The 17,162-nt window shown below is 38.2% G+C and overlaps 4 protein-coding genes and 1 pseudogene across 4 annotated transcripts; 4 read left to right on the plus strand and 1 right to left on the minus strand.

Moving 5' to 3' along the window:
* Positions 1–4,898: 4,898 nt before the first annotated feature.
* On the minus strand, positions 4,899–5,936 carry LOC133733264 (putative germin-like protein 2-1). Its single transcript, XM_062160909.1, has 2 exons — positions 5,665–5,936; positions 4,899–5,535 (listed from the first exon to the last, which is right to left on the minus strand). The coding sequence occupies exons 1-2, from the start codon at positions 5,774–5,776 to the stop codon at positions 5,000–5,002; spliced, it is 648 nt and encodes a 215-aa protein (XP_062016893.1). The 5' UTR covers positions 5,777–5,936; the 3' UTR covers positions 4,899–4,999.
* Positions 5,937–8,979: 3,043 nt separating this feature from the next.
* On the plus strand, positions 8,980–9,646 carry LOC133729547 (histone H3.2). The gene has a single exon (XM_062157084.1). It carries the CDS (start codon positions 9,043–9,045, stop codon positions 9,451–9,453), a length of 411 nt encoding a protein of 136 aa, XP_062013068.1. The 5' UTR covers positions 8,980–9,042; the 3' UTR covers positions 9,454–9,646.
* A 133-nt stretch (positions 9,647–9,779) lies between these two features.
* Positions 9,780–11,271, plus strand: LOC133729546 (trans-resveratrol di-O-methyltransferase-like). The gene is made up of 2 exons (XM_062157083.1): positions 9,780–10,692; positions 10,864–11,271. The coding sequence occupies exons 1-2, from the start codon at positions 9,934–9,936 to the stop codon at positions 11,161–11,163; spliced, it is 1,059 nt and encodes a 352-aa protein (XP_062013067.1). The 5' UTR covers positions 9,780–9,933; the 3' UTR covers positions 11,164–11,271.
* Positions 11,272–12,278: 1,007 nt separating this feature from the next.
* On the plus strand, positions 12,279–13,748 carry LOC133733263 (trans-resveratrol di-O-methyltransferase-like; annotated as a pseudogene).
* Positions 13,749–14,229: 481 nt separating this feature from the next.
* Positions 14,230–15,557, plus strand: LOC133733265 (uncharacterized). The gene is made up of 2 exons (XM_062160910.1): positions 14,230–14,568; positions 14,656–15,557. The coding sequence occupies exons 1-2, from the start codon at positions 14,401–14,403 to the stop codon at positions 15,244–15,246; spliced, it is 759 nt and encodes a 252-aa protein (XP_062016894.1). The 5' UTR covers positions 14,230–14,400; the 3' UTR covers positions 15,247–15,557.
* The last annotated feature ends 1,605 nt before the right edge of the window (positions 15,558–17,162 follow it).

Raw genomic sequence — 17,162 nt, forward strand, 5'->3', positions numbered from 1 at the left:
AATTAGGAAACTTCTTTTCTCCAGTTAAAACTAAATTTTTTAATATCGGCTAGTTGTGAGTTCTCTGTTATCCGTATATGGTACATTAATGTATAAAACTATGAATACAACAAGTATACCGACTCTGTATGGTAGTAGATCGGTTCCACAACTATGTAAAGTTGGTTATTATTGTAGGGAGATAATCTACCATTGTTCAACCGTTATGAATGTCAGGAGGAGAGAGGAGATATCAAAGGTGTGTATGGGTAGGGGAGGAGACTAGGAGAGAGTGAAAAGTATTTGATTATTGGTCGGTGAAATGATTGAAAGGCTAATAATTAGTACATCGAGTTGGTTAGAAAAAAGACTAACAACGAGAGCGCTCTCTCTCAAAACCCTAGCGCCGCCTCCTTTGGGCGTCTTTCAGGGAGGTTCCTGTTACCTCCACCATTCTCATCTCGACGATCGTGTCAAGAGGCTGATCGTTTCGTTCCTCACTTCGAAGGATCGTGGGTTGCACTGAGACCACGGCTGGGACGTTCCCGTGGTTAGGGAAGGAGATCCGGGTTTCGGCTAGGGCAGCGACTTCCTTCCTACAAGGATTGGCGGATTTTCGATGGCGGAACTGGACTGTTGGTGGCGCTGGTGCAGAGCGGCGGCTAGGTCTTGATATGGTGTTTGGGATTGATGTTGGCGGCGTCGTTGAAGTGCCCAGCGATGGTGGCCAACGATGGTGGTTCGGAGTCATTGCAGAATGGAGCCAGAGCCTTGCTTTGTTGGAAGATCATGATCCTGTGGTTGTTGTGGGTGCAGATCGTCAACGGCGACCGGACTGGTCAAGCACTGAGTCTGGGTGCCTTGTTCTTGGGTGTCTCGATCAGCGTGATGGGGTACTCACGAGATTTATGGAAGATCTGGGTTTGGGACCCAGGAATTAATGATCTGCCCGTTTGTCTTGCCGGATTTTGGTGGTGTTCCTCCACCGGGAGAGTAATCTCCGGTCATATTCAAGGGCAAGGAGGAGAGGATCGAGATTGGGTCGTTTGGGCCTTAGTTCGAATATGGTGGTTTACTCAAGTGCAGGCTCAGGACAGTGGATTGGTGGCTTGGACTTGTTTTCAACAAACCATATCTCGTGACCTGCTGTATCTTACATTTGTGAGAGACTCTTTGCAATCTACTAGTATTTTCGTACACTAATTAAGGTCTCTAGGCAAACTTACTTGTTGTTCAGTTGTGTCGAGTCGTGTATCTTCCACTAGGTTACGATTTTCTCTTGTTTGTTGCTTGTCTAATTGTGCGCATTTGTTTACAATGAGGGTCACTTGTCATATGTTTGGCGGCTTGTGCCATCTAGAACTTTTGGTATGAGACAACCTATGATGTACGCGCCTTCTGGTCATGAATAAGTAATGAAGTTATCTATTTTCTAAAAAAAAAAAAAAAAAGATAGAGAATTAGACGAGACAGTTTTGAGAGACCAAAAATGGCACGAGAGATGAAGATATCGAGTGCTGAGTGTGAGAATAGTGTCTTGGCCTAGGGGAAGCGCTTAACCCCGAAGTAAGGGGAGTATAAATTAATTGTATCAAAAGTATCAAGTGGAAAAGAAGTTTCGACTGCATCACAAGCAAAGCCAGAGATATTTTGATTTGATTTTTTATTTTTTGGACAAAAGGTATATGGACTGGGGACATTTTGATTTGATTTAAAGTCTTTGTATCTACTTCAGTTGATTTCATATTTTGATTTTGCTAATTGGTTCTATTGGTTTGTATGAAGCGTATTAGAGGATATGTACTATGTATGGTGTATATTGTACTATTTGGTGGACATTCTAACCTTATTGAGGCTTTTAACATTTTAACCTTAGGACTCGTTTGGTTCATGGAAGCATCGGAAAAGGAAACTCAATATTTTCTTGTGTTTGGAATGGAAAACGAAAGGAAACACTTTCATGTAGGAAGGAAAAATAAAGGGGAAAACAGTTCCTTCCATACTTCAATGGATTCATTCACCCCCTCCCTCCTCCTTCCTTGCATTTATAACTCACATTTCATTATTTTATTGCATTAATTACAAATTTTCAAACAACTTTCTTAATTAGTTTTCTTATGTTACCAACACTAAAATGAAAAGTTCATGGAAAATTTAATTTCTATCCCATGAGAAAGACAACTGAATTACTTTCTTTTCTACGAACCAAGCGTGGCTTAAAAGAAAAAGTCTTTTTCTTTTTTTTTTGAAAGGAAAAGTCTTGTTTTTTTTTTTTTTATGGTAGATTTGTCTACGGTATATTAATATATTCATACATCAAATAAACTAGTTTGATACAAATGTATGTTCGATTAAGAGTAGACTAGTATGAGAAAAGGCCAAACTAGTCTACTAATGCATGAAATCAATTTACTTTTTTTATGAACTAGTCTACTCACTATATCTATGCATTAATCTATTATTGTTATGGTAAGTTAACCATTATGAATCCCAATGTGTTAGAACATCAAATAGAAGCAAACAAGGTTGAGAATACCCATAAACTTCCAAAATTAGTTACTGAACTTCCCTTTTCTTAACCACGTGGTGTGGTGTGTTGGTCGAACGGCCTAGTCTGGAACCCCCAGGTCTAGCGTTCGAATCCCAACTCCATCCCGTGGCCAGCAGATTTGAGGGATCCTTTGGATTCGTGCGTCTGCGGTGCAGTGGATTAGTCTGGCTTTGCCAGGCTTTCGCCGCAATGTCGGTGCAGGTGTCCTGGCGCTGGGATACCACTGCATGGGTGTGTGAGTTACTAACAGCTAACTACCTGATCCAAAAAAAAAAACTTCCCTTTTCTTTTTCCTTTTTTGGTAAAATGGGGTCCTGGACCCCCCCCCCCCCCCTCCACAAAAAAAAAAAAAAAAAACTAAGAGTTAGCAGATGTCATGACACTTTATAGGACAAGCAGTTCCAGTTATATCATCAAGGACAGTGGTGAAAATGAATGCAGGCATAAACAATAATCTATGGAGGCCAAAATCTTTTGAACCTTAATCACCGTGCACTCAAAACGGTGTATACTTAAAATAGATATATGTATAATATGCAAAAAGACTTTAAGTGGATAGGGTGTTGTGCTAGAGTGGTTGCAAAACGATTGAATGCTTTTTCTTCTCACGATATCCCTCATATGTATCCGACCATCTCGACATTTTATATCTGACAATTTGTTCAACCATATGCCTTCCAAGTTCCAACCACACATCGTGCCTTCCAACGTACTCTAGCCATGCACCCATATATATGTAACAGTTATCATGACGGATCCAGCTCCTCTAAAGTGAGGAGGGCGTAAAGTTACGTCAATTTCATAAAATCTAGATGCTTCATATAATCTAATGGTCCAAATAATTGACACATCACTCTACCATTAATTTTTAGAAATTTAGACTAAACACCGCCAACTTGCTGTTAACTCCAAAAAAAAAAAAAAAAAAAAAAGGGTTTTGACGTGCTCTCTCTCCTTTGCCGCACTGCTCAATTTGCTCTTTCCATGAAAACTCATCCATGTTTGAAGAAAAGAAAATAATTTGAATCATGCAACTGCATCCGTTTCGAGTTTCAATAAAAAAAACTTTAATTAAACCATCAGAGTTAAAAGAGTTAAACTTTAAACTCTACAAATTTATGAAATCCTTATCAACGAATACCCCCATTTGCTGAAGTGAAGTCCTTGGTTTGTCCCACTCCTGGATGATTGAATAATCTTACATTATCAACTACCTCAATGGAATTTAATTATCCATATAATTTCAGTATAATCGTGTATTATCATTAAGACCTGCAAACCAATGTTCTTAGAAAGATTTTTCTTCAACCACGGACTAGTTTTCATAGAAGCATAGAGAATGTCGCGTTTGCTCTATGCAGCACAGAGAAAGAATTTTGACACGCGCATGAGGAAGTTCACGTCAATACCATGTTTGGTTCGCGGAAAGTAAGCATCAGGAAATGAAACTTGTTCCTTTCTTTGCGTTTGAGATGCAAAAGGAAATGAAATCTTTTATTGAAGGAAGGGAAAATAAGGGAGAAAGTGGTTTATTCCAAAACCCCAAATGAATCATTTCCCCCCTTCTTTTCTTGCATTTATTACTCAAAATATATTATTTTATTACATTATTTACAATTTTTTTAACAACTTTCCTGATAACTTTCTTTACTTTACCAAACATCGGAATGGAAAGTTCTATTTCCCTTCTCATGGAAAAGACAAATGAATTATTTTTCTTTCCGTAAACCAAGTCCAAATGAGGCCTTATCTTTAATCTTTTTTGTTTCCTCAAGTTAACGGCAAGTTACGGTGTTTAGACTAAAATCTCAAAAATTGGTGGTGAAGTGATGTGTAACTATTAAGACCGTTAGATTATATAGATCATCTAGATTTTATGAAATTGACGTAACTTTATGTCTTCCTCACTTTAGAGGAACTGGATCTTATCACGACCATCATTAGCCTTATTAACCATATAACTGTCAAATAATGCTCATATATATAAAACATAAAACCACTAAACCATAAATAGAGTAATAAACACAAAATGAAAATAAACCCCAAAATAAATTATGAAATAAATAAAATACATTATAATTTTAAATCATAAAATTTTCAACACCTAAATCCGTGACAAAAGTAACCAAAATTTTGTTTTTGTTTTTTCTTGTTCTGCATGTTTTGGAAAGAGGAAGCAAACTTTTCAGTGTAAGAGAGTAGTACTCTAAGGCTTTCATTGAGGATGCATTCAATGTGGAAGGGAAGATTGGCAGGAATCAAATAAATCGACAAGGCCTTTTGGAGAAATTAATAGAATCAAACCAATTCATACATAACATGGATCACTGAGTGATCAGAAACAAATCACAGTCTTGAAGTAAAAGAATCAAACGAAATTGTACGTAGTGCTAAATGAACAGTAAAAAATTGTACACACTTCAAATGAACCGTATGTCAAGCCCATTTTGAAAGGTTTCAAGTTGGAGTCTAGAATTTGGACTGGAAATCGTAGATTGTGTCCTTGTCGACTTGGAATGCCTTTGCAAGAACATCAGCAGAAATGGCAGGCTTTGATCCAAACACTGCATTGGCAATGGTAATAGCACCTGGATTTTGGCTGCTCAGAGCTGCAATGGCGACCGCATTAACATTTCCAACATTGTGCTGGAAATGCACAAGTCCTACTGGGAACACAAACACATCGCCCTTCTGAAGCACCTTTGTGATAAGTCTGTTTTCGGGGTTGGAGGTGACAAAACCCACTTGGAGGCTCCCTTCTAGGACTGTTAGGACTTCAGTGGCTCTAGGATGAGTGTGTGGAGCATTGATGCCCCATGGTGCATAGTCGATACGAACAAGGGAGATACCAAGAGTATTAAGTCCTGGAATCTGGGCTACGTTTGCAGGGGTCACACGTGAACCGGCAGGGTTTGAAGTGTTGCCTGCTAGGTGAAGTCCACTGAAGAAGAAGTCATCGGCGACAACTAGCTTGGGGTCCTTGCACACATGTCCATTCACTGGTACTGATATTTGATTATGTCAAAAATGCATCAGAAACATTACTAACTAGTGCTAATTGATTATATCAACTATGTATTTCTATTTGGGAAATTCAATCAAATGTTTATAAGAATATTATTGTAGCTAGTTACCTGAGGTTGATAGATCAGCCACACAGAAATCCTGGAGAGAACTTGGGTCAGATGCCAAAGCAATGGAAGCTGTTATAGCAAGGCATGCTAACAATAGAAACTGCGAGGCCATTGGAACTTTGGAATAATTTTTTTTTTTTTCCTTTTGGACAAACTTTGTTTAAGCTTGGAAAGCAAGGAAACTTGATATAATTGTGGATTGAGACCAGCTTGTGTCTCTGCATTTATAGAGAGAGATCATGGAGCCTTAGTGGTGTTCCGAACATGTCTAGCCTGGAAACGTGTATGACAAGTTCTTCACTGAAAGTTTGTCATTACTTAATTACCTAGGTTTATTTCAGGGGACGGCAATTGTTGCCGGCATTGAAGTAGTTTCTTTCCATATGTGACAATAAGCCACTTCAAACTTCTTTATAGCACCTCAGTCTCTTGCTGCACCTTTTATATTGGATAGATTTGTATCATGTTGAATCCGTTTAATATAGTCATCATTGTCTAATTCTTGCCTGTAGTTGCCATATGGATTCGTATTTATGGCTCATTCTATAAAAGACAATAGCTGCTGGTAGCATCAGATAAATTTTATCCTATATATAGTCATGTTTATGGTCTATGCAATTTCCTATCAAGAGTTAAATATTCGGATTCTAATGGTGTCTTTCTAAGAAAATCTCTGGACTAAATGTGGACTCATTCAACTTGATGTAATATGAACACAAAAAACTGACACTTGGTTCCTTGAGGATTTTAAACGTCTCTGTCAATATCCTAAGTATGAGATCTCTGAAACCTACAATCTAGCTTGTTCAAATATTAATATAAATTTGTGTTATGTTTTAGTTTTAGTTTTTTTTTTTTTTTCAAAAAAGAAGACGTACTGTGTGAATACGAGAGCATAAAGTTGGTTTTTCTCCTACTGCTACTGATTGCTTAACAATAGGCCATAATACTTTGCTAGAAGCCACACTTTTCTTCACAAAGCCATCAGCAACCATATTTCATTTCCTATGCACATGCTGAAATGAGTATGAATTAAAGGAAAGAAGCAAGGAATTGCAGTTTGTCAAAATATATAGTACCAAGAGGATGGAGATCCATTCTCAAAAAGAAAAAGAAAAGGATGGAGATCAACATCATCACTAAACATTAGCTGCTTCATAGTCGTATAATAAGTCTCCACTTCAATATGAGTGATTTCTATCTCAAAAGCAAGGTTCATGCCAGTTAGCATAGCCGAAGCTTTAGCCTGCAACACTTTACAATGGTAAATGTTCCTCATAAATTCATAAATCCTATCTCTCAAGTCTCAACCCCCCAAACTCCAATCAAACCATCCACTATTCTAGTACCATCCACATTGAGTTTAACATGATCGGGACTTGGTTTATGCCAGCTTAAGTATTCGATCAACTCTGTTAGATTCACTAGTTTGGTTTTTAGAGTTGCCTTTACTTCCTTCATAAATGTATTGAAAGATTATAGCAATATAATTACAAGGACCATAAAAAAATGTTCTTATTTTGCCACTTCCATAAGAACCAACAAGTGAAGGAAAAGAATTGGGAGAATGGGAGCTGGGACAAAGCAAAGCCAAGAAACTTACAATTATGCTGTAGAATATTAGCAGTAATTCAATTCTCCCAGTTTAGAGTAACGGTGCGTTTGGATGAGAAAATTATAAAATCCGTAGGAATTTATAAATGATGGAATCTTTAATTCCATCAATCTAAAATTCCATTAATTGCATTTTCTATTGTTTGGTTGCATCTATTTAGGATTTGAAATGTGTAATAAATTAAGAAAGTTTTAAAAAAATAAAAAGATAAAATAGAAAAAAGTCTTGTTTTGGAAATAAAATTTGAATACTGCAAAGGAATTCGTAAATGACACCTATTTTGGTGGAAATTGAAATGAGAAATTTAAATAACGAATTCCTTCGTTTTTTTCCACAGAGAAATTTAAAATTTCCAATCTGATAATGCCAAACGAGGGAATTGGCTTTTAGGAATTATGAAATCCTCACTTTCAATTAAATTCCATCATTTTTTCCCTCATCCAAACACACTCTAAATGTTATGTGACAGAAACAGCTTAACAATATCATGTTGGAAAATTTGGTAGATGAATCCTATGTGTACACCAGATTTTGATTCTCCTACAAAATCACACAAAATAATATATTAATAACAAATAATATTCATCATTTCATTGTGATAATGGACTAAAATAACAAGAATCGTAACATTTATCTATTGGATTTGTAGGCTTCTAGAGGACAGATCATTTAAAAAGAGTTTAAGGTTGAGATGTGTAAACACTGTCCTTATAGATTTCACCACGCGGAGTTAATGTCTCAGTGTACCAGGTTAGTGACGCCCTACCCTCCAGGGTACAATAACTGTTAATCCTTGTAAGCGTATATTAGCAAACTTGGATCCTAGAAATGCTTGATTTTTTTCCTTTGGCATTATGGAAGAGCAAGAATAAAGCACACTCTAAAATATATATGAACACACTAGAGAAATAGCTATGGAGAGAACTATAGAAGATAATGAATTTCATTGTGTGTGTAAGACCAAGAAGTGACATGTATACATGGTAGATGAAAAGGCTTGGAGATATGATGCAAATTTAATAAGATAATTATTGGAATATCGAAACTCCCGTAACCTTAATATGCTCTAATATTATGAGCATAATGAATTAGTAACGTTTTAAAATAAATATATGGTATTTTCCAATAAATTAGGAGTTACACAGAGTATTTTGAAATACACAGTCAAAATTTCCAACATATCATGCCAAACAACAAACGCTTTGAAACAATTTATGAAAGGTGCATAGATTCAGTCTCTCCATGACAATGAACATTAGAGATATACTCTCATTTGTCAACAATATTGAACTTCCCATATTGAATAGGAATTGGAGTAGAAATTCTTCCAAAATCACTTTAATTTAGAATTAGCTCTCTGGGCTACAACAGTAAAGCCCATCCCATAACCTTCCCATTTCCCAAAGCCAAACCCTCCACGTCACCGATCCGCGCGCTTCCTCCCAACCCCAATCCCCAATCCGCGTGCTACCCCTCTCATCAAATCCCAACCGTCCATTCCAAACCGCATCGACGACCAATCCCAATTCACACTTCCCGCATAAATTTTCGAAACCCGCGCAAAGAAACACGCCACGTCACCGATCCGCACCTAAAACGCAGCCACAGCCGTCCATTCCCCAAAACAACCAACGGCCACGATTACTTCTCCCCCACCACACCCCTACTATAAAATCCACTCCAAATTCCACTTCACAATTCACACTACCAAATCCCCAATTCTCTCTGAAAACCCTAGAAATCTTTCAAACCCTAATTTCTCAATGGCTCGTACCAAGCAAACCGCCCGCAAGTCCACCGGAGGCAAGGCGCCACGTAAGCAGCTTGCCACCAAGGCCGCTAGGAAGTCCGCTCCGGCCACCGGCGGAGTGAAGAAGCCACACAGATTCAGGCCGGGAACCGTCGCGCTCCGTGAGATCCGCAAGTACCAGAAGAGCACTGAGCTTTTGATCCGCAAGCTCCCATTCCAGCGCTTGGTCCGTGAAATCGCTCAGGATTTCAAGACCGATCTGAGGTTCCAGAGCTCCGCCGTGGCGGCGCTGCAGGAGGCGGCGGAGGCCTACCTCGTCGGGCTCTTTGAGGACACCAATCTGTGTGCCATTCATGCCAAGAGGGTTACGATCATGCCGAAGGATATCCAGCTCGCTAGGCGCATCAGGGGTGAGCGCGCTTGAGTTTGATCATGCCCAAGGGTTTAGTACAGATGGAGTAGTATTCGGAAGATAATGTGTTCGATGAAATGTCTGTGTTTATTTTGAGTTTCCCGTATGGTATTATGGTTTAGATGGTTGTTTAGAGATGTAGATCAGAAGCTTAATGTGATGTAATGGGTTTATCTTATCAATGAAAATGGCTTATTTTCCACAATTTATGTCCACCTTTGATGGGGTTCAAACTTCAACGTTCAGACACATCACCACCGGATAGGGCTTGGCAATAAAGAAAGAAAAGTCTTTGTCCGGTTTAGCAATATTTAAAAGATAAAGAGTTTCTGAGCCATTGACAAATGGAATCGTTCGTTTTTGGATTATTGCAGAATTGAGACTTTTCTTCTTCTCAGAAATTTTCAGTAGCTCAGGATATATTTATAAATATAAGCTAAAGAGTTTCGTAAGGAGGAGACGAACTAGCTGTAGAATTAATCATCAATATTTATGGATTGTAATGAAGCAAGGGACTTGTTCCAAGCTCAATCTCATGTGTACAAACACATATTCAACTTCGTGAGTTCTATGTCACTCAAGTGTGCAGTTCAGCTAGGCATACCAGACGTAATTAACAGCCATGGCCAAGCCATTACTCTACAGGAATTGGTCACAGCACTTCAACTTCACCCAGCTAAATCTGGCTATGTGCAGCGGCTCATGCGTCTAATGGTACACTCTGGTTTCTTTGCTACAAAAAAAGTCTGTAAGAATCAAGAGGAAGAGGCCTATGATCTTACACCGTCTTCTAGGCTCCTCCTGAAAGACAAGGTCCCGAGTTTGTTACCGTTTGCTCTGGGGATGTTTGATCCAGCTATTGCAACCCCATGGCAGTTTTTGGGAAATTGGTTCCGAGGGAACGAGCTCACACCCTTTGAGACTGCACATGGGATGGGATTTTGGGAATACGGAGACAAAAACCCTGAATTCAACAGTGTTTTCAATGAAGCAATGGCCAGTGATTCCGGAATGATGAACTTGGTCATCAAAGACTGCAAGCCAATCTTTGAGGGGTTGACTTCTTTAGTTGATGTAGGAGGTGGTACAGGAAAAGTTGCTAGGATCCTTTGTGAGGCTTTCCCCAGCTTGAATTGCACAGTTCTTGAACTTCCATATGTTGTTGCTAACCTGCCGGATAGTGCGAATTTGAAGTTCATTGCAGGTGATATGTTCAATGCTATTCCTCCAGCTGATGCTATTTTGCTCAAGGTATGCAATTAATTTTTCATTTCTTCAGTTATTGGCTACACATAATGTCAGCAACTGTAATGGCTAGTGTATTATATACCATCATTCTTTGTGTTTGTGATTTCTAACAAGATGATTGATTATACACATATACATGATTCTAAATTGGTGATAAAATTGAGTAAAATGCAGTTAACTTTACATGCTTTGAACGACGAGGAATGCTTGAAGGTTCTGAAGAAATGCAGGGAAGCCATTCCAGGCAATGGCCAAGGAAAGGTTATTATCATAGACATTGTGATAAACGCGGAGAAAGACGAGCACGAAACAACTGAAGCAAAGCTCTTCTTTGACATGTTGATGATGGTTGTGGTGACCGGAAGAGAGAGAAGTGAGAAAGAGTGGGAAAAGCTCTTTCTGGAGGCTGGTTTCAGCAAATACAAGATAACACCCATCTTTGGTTTGAGGTCCCTTATTGAAGTTTATCCTTAGAAACTATCATATGCTGTAAGCTGTTTCATTTTGAAAGATCAATCTTGAAATTAATCAATAAATCATTATATCCGAAGTCTTAACAATTTCAAATGAGTCTGCTGATGCTTAATCATTATATATTGACTTAATTGTTCCTACTCTTTTGGAACAAATAAAAGGGTATGCACTTACTAATTGAAAATCATCTAGTTTTCATTTTTGGGTGAACAAGCAAGTATACCAAAACATACAAACTAACCAGACGAATTTCCAAACAGCATCAATGCACAACTAAACTAAAGGAACACAACCACTGTGCAAGAACTAATTCAGCACTCGAGTCATATTAATATAAGTCTAGATATTTATCCATCAATCATCTCAGATCAAGTTTGACAGTCGAAAGCAGATTAGACATGCAAATAAAGCTCTACCTTTGGAGCATTTCTTCAAACAGGTCATGTTTGATTCCTAAAAGATCCAATGAATCAAATTTTTCTAACCTATTGCTTGATTCATAGTAATCCAGTAATGGAGCCATAAACAGCAACTCAAACGCATCTCTCTGATTTTGTATAAAAAGAGGAAAGAAGCAGACACACCTTTTGATTTTGATTACTGCTCGGGGCAAATCTTTGGGTGGCCACTCACCCAAGGTGGCCAGCAGACACTCTCTTTTATGTGTTAAAAAAGAGAGTATCTGACTAGACTAGGGCTCCCAACGTGTGTGTGTGTGTGTATTGGAATCTCTAACGTCTATATTTCTGTGCTAAGACAAGCATGCAGCCTGGAAATAGTAGCCCAGAATCTGCCATTTTTCTGCTACAATGTATAAATATATAGCTTGAGCTTGAGCTTCTCTGGAGCGGTGATTGCAGTGAAATCCATGGCTATTTACTTCCCACCATACCAACCAACCAAATTAATTAACCCTGCAAAAAAGACAAGACATTACAAAATACAAGAAATTAGACAAAATACTTCGAAGATTCTTATCTCTGAGACTTTGACAGATGGAATCAGCCACTTTTGGATTTTTCGTAGAATTGAGATTTTTTCTTCTTCCTAGATTGTTTAAGTAGATCATCATTTTTACAAATATAACCTGAACGGTTGATCATAAGGAGGAGAAGAACTTGCTGTAGAATTATGGATTCTAATGAAGCAAGGGACGTGTTCCAAGCTCAATCTCATGTGTATAAACACATATTCAACTTCGTGAGTTCTATGTCACTCAAGTGTGCAGTTCAGCTCGGCATACCAGATATAATCAAAAGCCATGGCAGAGGCGCCATTACTCTACCGGAGTTGGTCACAGCACTTCAACTTCACCCAGCTAAAACTGGCCATGTGCACCGGCTCATGCGCCTAATGGTACACTCTGGTTTCTTTGCTACAAAACAAGTCTGTATGAAACTATGAATCAAGATGAACAAGAGGAAGAGGCATATGATCTTACACCGTCTTCTAGGCTCCTCCTAAAAGACAAGGTTCCGAGCATGTTACCCATTGTTACAGCAATGCTTGATCCAGCTTTTACAACCCCATGGCAGTTTTTGGGAAAATGGTTCCGTGGGAATGAGCTCACACCGTTTGAGACTGCACATGGGATGGGATTGTGGGAATACGGAGATAAAAATCCTGAGTTCAACAGTCTTTTTAATGAAACAATGGCCAGTGATTCCGGAATGATGAACCTGGTCATCAAAGACTGCAAGCCAATCTTTGAGGGGTTGAGTTCTTTAGTTGATGTAGGAGGCGGTACAGGAACAGTTGCTAGGATCCTTTGTGAGGCTTTCCCGAACTTGAAATGCACAGTTCTTGAACTTCCCCAAGTTGTTGCTAACTTGCCGGATAGTGCGAATTTGAAGTTCATTGCAGGTGATATGTTCAATGATATTCCTCCAGCTGATGCTATTCTGCTCAAGGTATGCATTTTGTCACTTCTTCTGTTTTTTGTTTGAAAGTAGATAACCATTCATTGTATGTTAGCCAGTGTTATTGGCTACTATATATACCATCATTCTTTGTGTTTGTGATTTATAGAAGATGATTGATTACACACACACACACACATGAGTGACATGACTCTGTAAATTGGTGACAAAATTGAGTAAAATGCAGTTAACTTTACATGATTTGAGCGACGAGGAATGCTTGAAGGTTCTGAGGAAATGTAGGGAAGCTATTCCAGACAGTGGTCAAGGAAAGGTTATTATCATAGAAATTGTGATAAACGAGGAGAAAGACGAGCACGAATCAAATGAAGCAAAGCTCTTCTTTGACATGTTGATGATGGTTGTGGTGACCGGAAGAGAGAGAAGTGAGAAAGAGTGGGAAAAGCTTTTTCTGGAGGCTGGTTTCAGCAAGTACAAGATAACTCCCATCTTTGGTTTAAGGTCCCTTATTGAAGTATATCCTTAGAAGCTATCATATGCTGTAAGATTTATGCGACTGCTGATCAGCGATTTCAATTCTTCCTTAATAAAGTACTCATTTTGAAATGTCAATCTTGAAATACATCATTATATTTAAAGTCTTCACAATTCCAAATGAGTTTGCTGATGCTTAATCAACCCTAGGATGCTAACAGCTAATCCCTATTTCAAAGAGTTGAATAGAAGACTTCCATATAAGTTATGAGCTAAAGGGGCAATATCTACTCCATAAATACTTTTCCTACTTATTCATTCTCACCTTAAACATTAATGGGAACAAGCTTAGCTAAAGTTTTTTGCCAGTCTAGGAGACCAGCCATGTTTACAAATAATGTATTTCAGCTTTTATTATTAATCCAATATGGCCAAGTAGAAGAAAGTGAAATCAAACAATGGCCACCAATGAAGTAACAGAAGGAAAAGTCAAACCGGATCTCAAAAAAAGTCAATTGAATCTGTAATCAGAAATCCTGCTATGTTAATATTCCCCAAGTATGTCTTACTGTCTTTTTACTATGCTAATCCTCATAGTTAGCATATGAGGATCTCCTCTCTTTAGTCTTGCTTTATAAATTAACATATCTAGAATATTCTTGAGTCTAATGTCTGAATTAGAGCTAATTAAAATAATGCAAATTGTGACAGCAGCCCCATTAAATTGAAGTCAAAGCTATCCCTGAAACATTTCCATTGAATCTATGGAGTCCTTCCTTCTATATTAGAGAAGTATAAAAGTGGATTCATATAATTAAAATCCATTAGCTCTTCCTATCCACAATTTCATTATCTTCTACTTAGCAAATCAGAGAAGAAAATCATGGGTTTTGGGAAGGATGATCTTGATTTGGTGTTGGTCCCAAGTGGATTGCTGATCATGTTTGTCTACCACATCAACCTTCTCTACAGATATCTTCATCTCCCTCACACCACAGTCATTGGCTTTGAAAACAATGACAAAAGAGCTTGGGTTGAAAGAGTTATGCAGGTAAGCTTTTACAATCTCTCTTTCCTATTTTCCATACAAAGATCATCAAATTTAGCCAATTAACAGAACTTAGTTCTTATATTTCAGGCTGAAAGAAGAGATGTTGGAATAGTACTTAATGTGATTTCATCAAACACATCAGCAGCAACATTTTTGTGTTCTATCTCCCTAACTCTTAGTTCCCTTATTGGAGCTTGGCTTGGAAGCAACACAAATGGGGTCTTTCAGAGTGAATTAGTCTACGGCAACACGAATCCATCAACGATTACCATCAAGTACATAACCCTCTTAACTTGCTTCCTTCTCGCATTCGCTTGCTTTGTTCAATCAGCAAGGCACTTTGTTCATGCCAACTACCTAATAAGCACACCAGACAGTAACATTCCAGCCTGGTATGTAGAGATGGCAGTCATAAGGGGTGGTGATTTTTGGTCACTTGGGCTAAGAGCTTTGTACTTTGCTCTTACTTTGCTTCTATGGTTTTTTGGTCCAATTCCAATGTTTGCCTCCTCCATTGTTCTGGTCATGGTCCTCCATTACCTTGACACAAACACCAGGCCAATGTTTCAGCATCAGTTTAAAGGAAAGGAGATGGTGAAGAAGGTTGAGGAGAGAATTTCAGAGGTAGGTGTGCCCTCACGGCATCTTCACAGAGAAAAGGTTGAAACTTTGGTGTAATTTTAAATTTGTTAAAAAAGCCCAATTTTTGTTTGTAAATGCAAAGTTCCATATGCTTCTTTATTTGGAGTTGGTGGGGATTAGGTACCTATGTATTGCCAAGAAGACAAACTAGAGATATAATATGAGTCTTGCAAGCCTAAACTTAGAAGATCATCAAATCATTCTTCTCTTATATGGTCCAAATTTTGGTTTATAGTTTCATACATTGAAGTTCTATATAGACTTTCTGGTACTGATAGATGTCTAATATCAGCACCAATTCATGGATTGTATTTTACGTAATAGGAAACGTGTTTGAACTTTGAACACTTATTACAAATTAAATTGCTAAATTGACTTATTCTTATTCATAATTATAAGGCAAATACATTGTATGACTTGTTTGTGAAACCAAAGTGTATATAGTCCATATAGTCATCTGGAGACTGGAGGAAGATTTTTTCTTTGAACATAAATTAATCAAATATTCAAATAATCAAAGTGGAAAAATCATTCTCAGATAGCAATGTATTCAGTACTATATATATATATATATATTTACTGGAAAATATAATTTTTGTTAAAATCAATGAGAAGGTTGCACCTAATCTAGGACGCACCAGGCTGGGCAGCCAGGCATCCATGTGCATAAATTAATCATAGTAATGGACCAATGTTACAACCATCTTAGTTATCTAAAACACTAAACAAGCCTACTTTTTTTTTTGTTTTTTGTTTTTTGTGTGTATTACATATAAGGAAAATGACATAAGTATTTTCATTCTTTCATTGTTCCATATTCGTGTGTGTTCTTGACTTTTACGTCCTAAACAATTTAATTGCTTTTGAATTTATCTATTATTATTTTACCTTTTTTTTTTTTGGCTAAAATATGATTGGAGAGAGCAGAGCCTCCCAACCTGATTTATTAAAAGAGCTGGATGATACAAACAAAAGAAGGGAGGACATCGCCCATACCCCTTGCCAAAAAACAGAAAAGCTAAAGAGGTTCTAACCTCTAGTCGATCAACAGATTAAAAGCGACAAGAAAACTACAACTCAAATAAACCGAAAATTGGGAAGACCAAGTGAGTCTCGTCGACAAAGATCCAGAAGAAAAGGAGGAGCCTCATTCCACCACACCAAGCCTGACGATGACAAACCAACAGTAGCAAGCGCATCTGCCACCTGATTGCCCTCTCTAAAAATATGAGAAGATTTAAACTACATTTGCGAGATACGGTGCAAACAATTATCCCAAGCAACACGGAACCTCCATGGAACAAGATGGGGTGCACGAAGGAAATTAATTAAGTACCATAGCTGAATCAACTTCAAGCCAAATGTGCTTCCACTCCCTAACCCAAGCAAGCTCAATAGCTTGACTAACCGCCATGATCTCCGCATCGACGGAACTAGGAATCTCAAGATTAGAAGCAAAAGCACCCATAAAAGAGCCCTGATAGTCCCTAAACACTCCACCGTAACCTGCTCTTCCCGAAACACGTTGCCATGCACCATCTGTATTAATCTTCACCCAGCCCATAATTGGAGGAATCCAATTAACCTCAACAATCCTTGGAGTTCGACGAGGACGATAACTAACCCCAAAAAATTTTAAGATTTGAAGCTCAACCACTAAATTATACATACTCCCTGTGGCTAGTTTACTAGCAGCTTGAACATAGCCCATAATTAACCTCTTCGTAGCCTCCACAGTAACCACACAATTATCATGCTTCATTTTGTTTCTAGCTCTCCATATAAACCACAAAGTAGTGGTGAAACAAATAAGCCAAACTTCCTTTACTTGGGAGCTACGACCAACACACCCCAGGTTTAATAAATCCAACAATGAAGCTGGCATATAGGTCAAATTAAAAACTGCCACCCATCTATCCCATAACGAAGCAGAGAATGGACAAGTCATAAAA

Source organism: Rosa rugosa, chromosome 2 (assembly GCF_958449725.1).
Source record: "Rosa rugosa chromosome 2, drRosRugo1.1, whole genome shotgun sequence".
NCBI lineage: Eukaryota > Viridiplantae > Streptophyta > Magnoliopsida > Rosales > Rosaceae > Rosa > Rosa rugosa.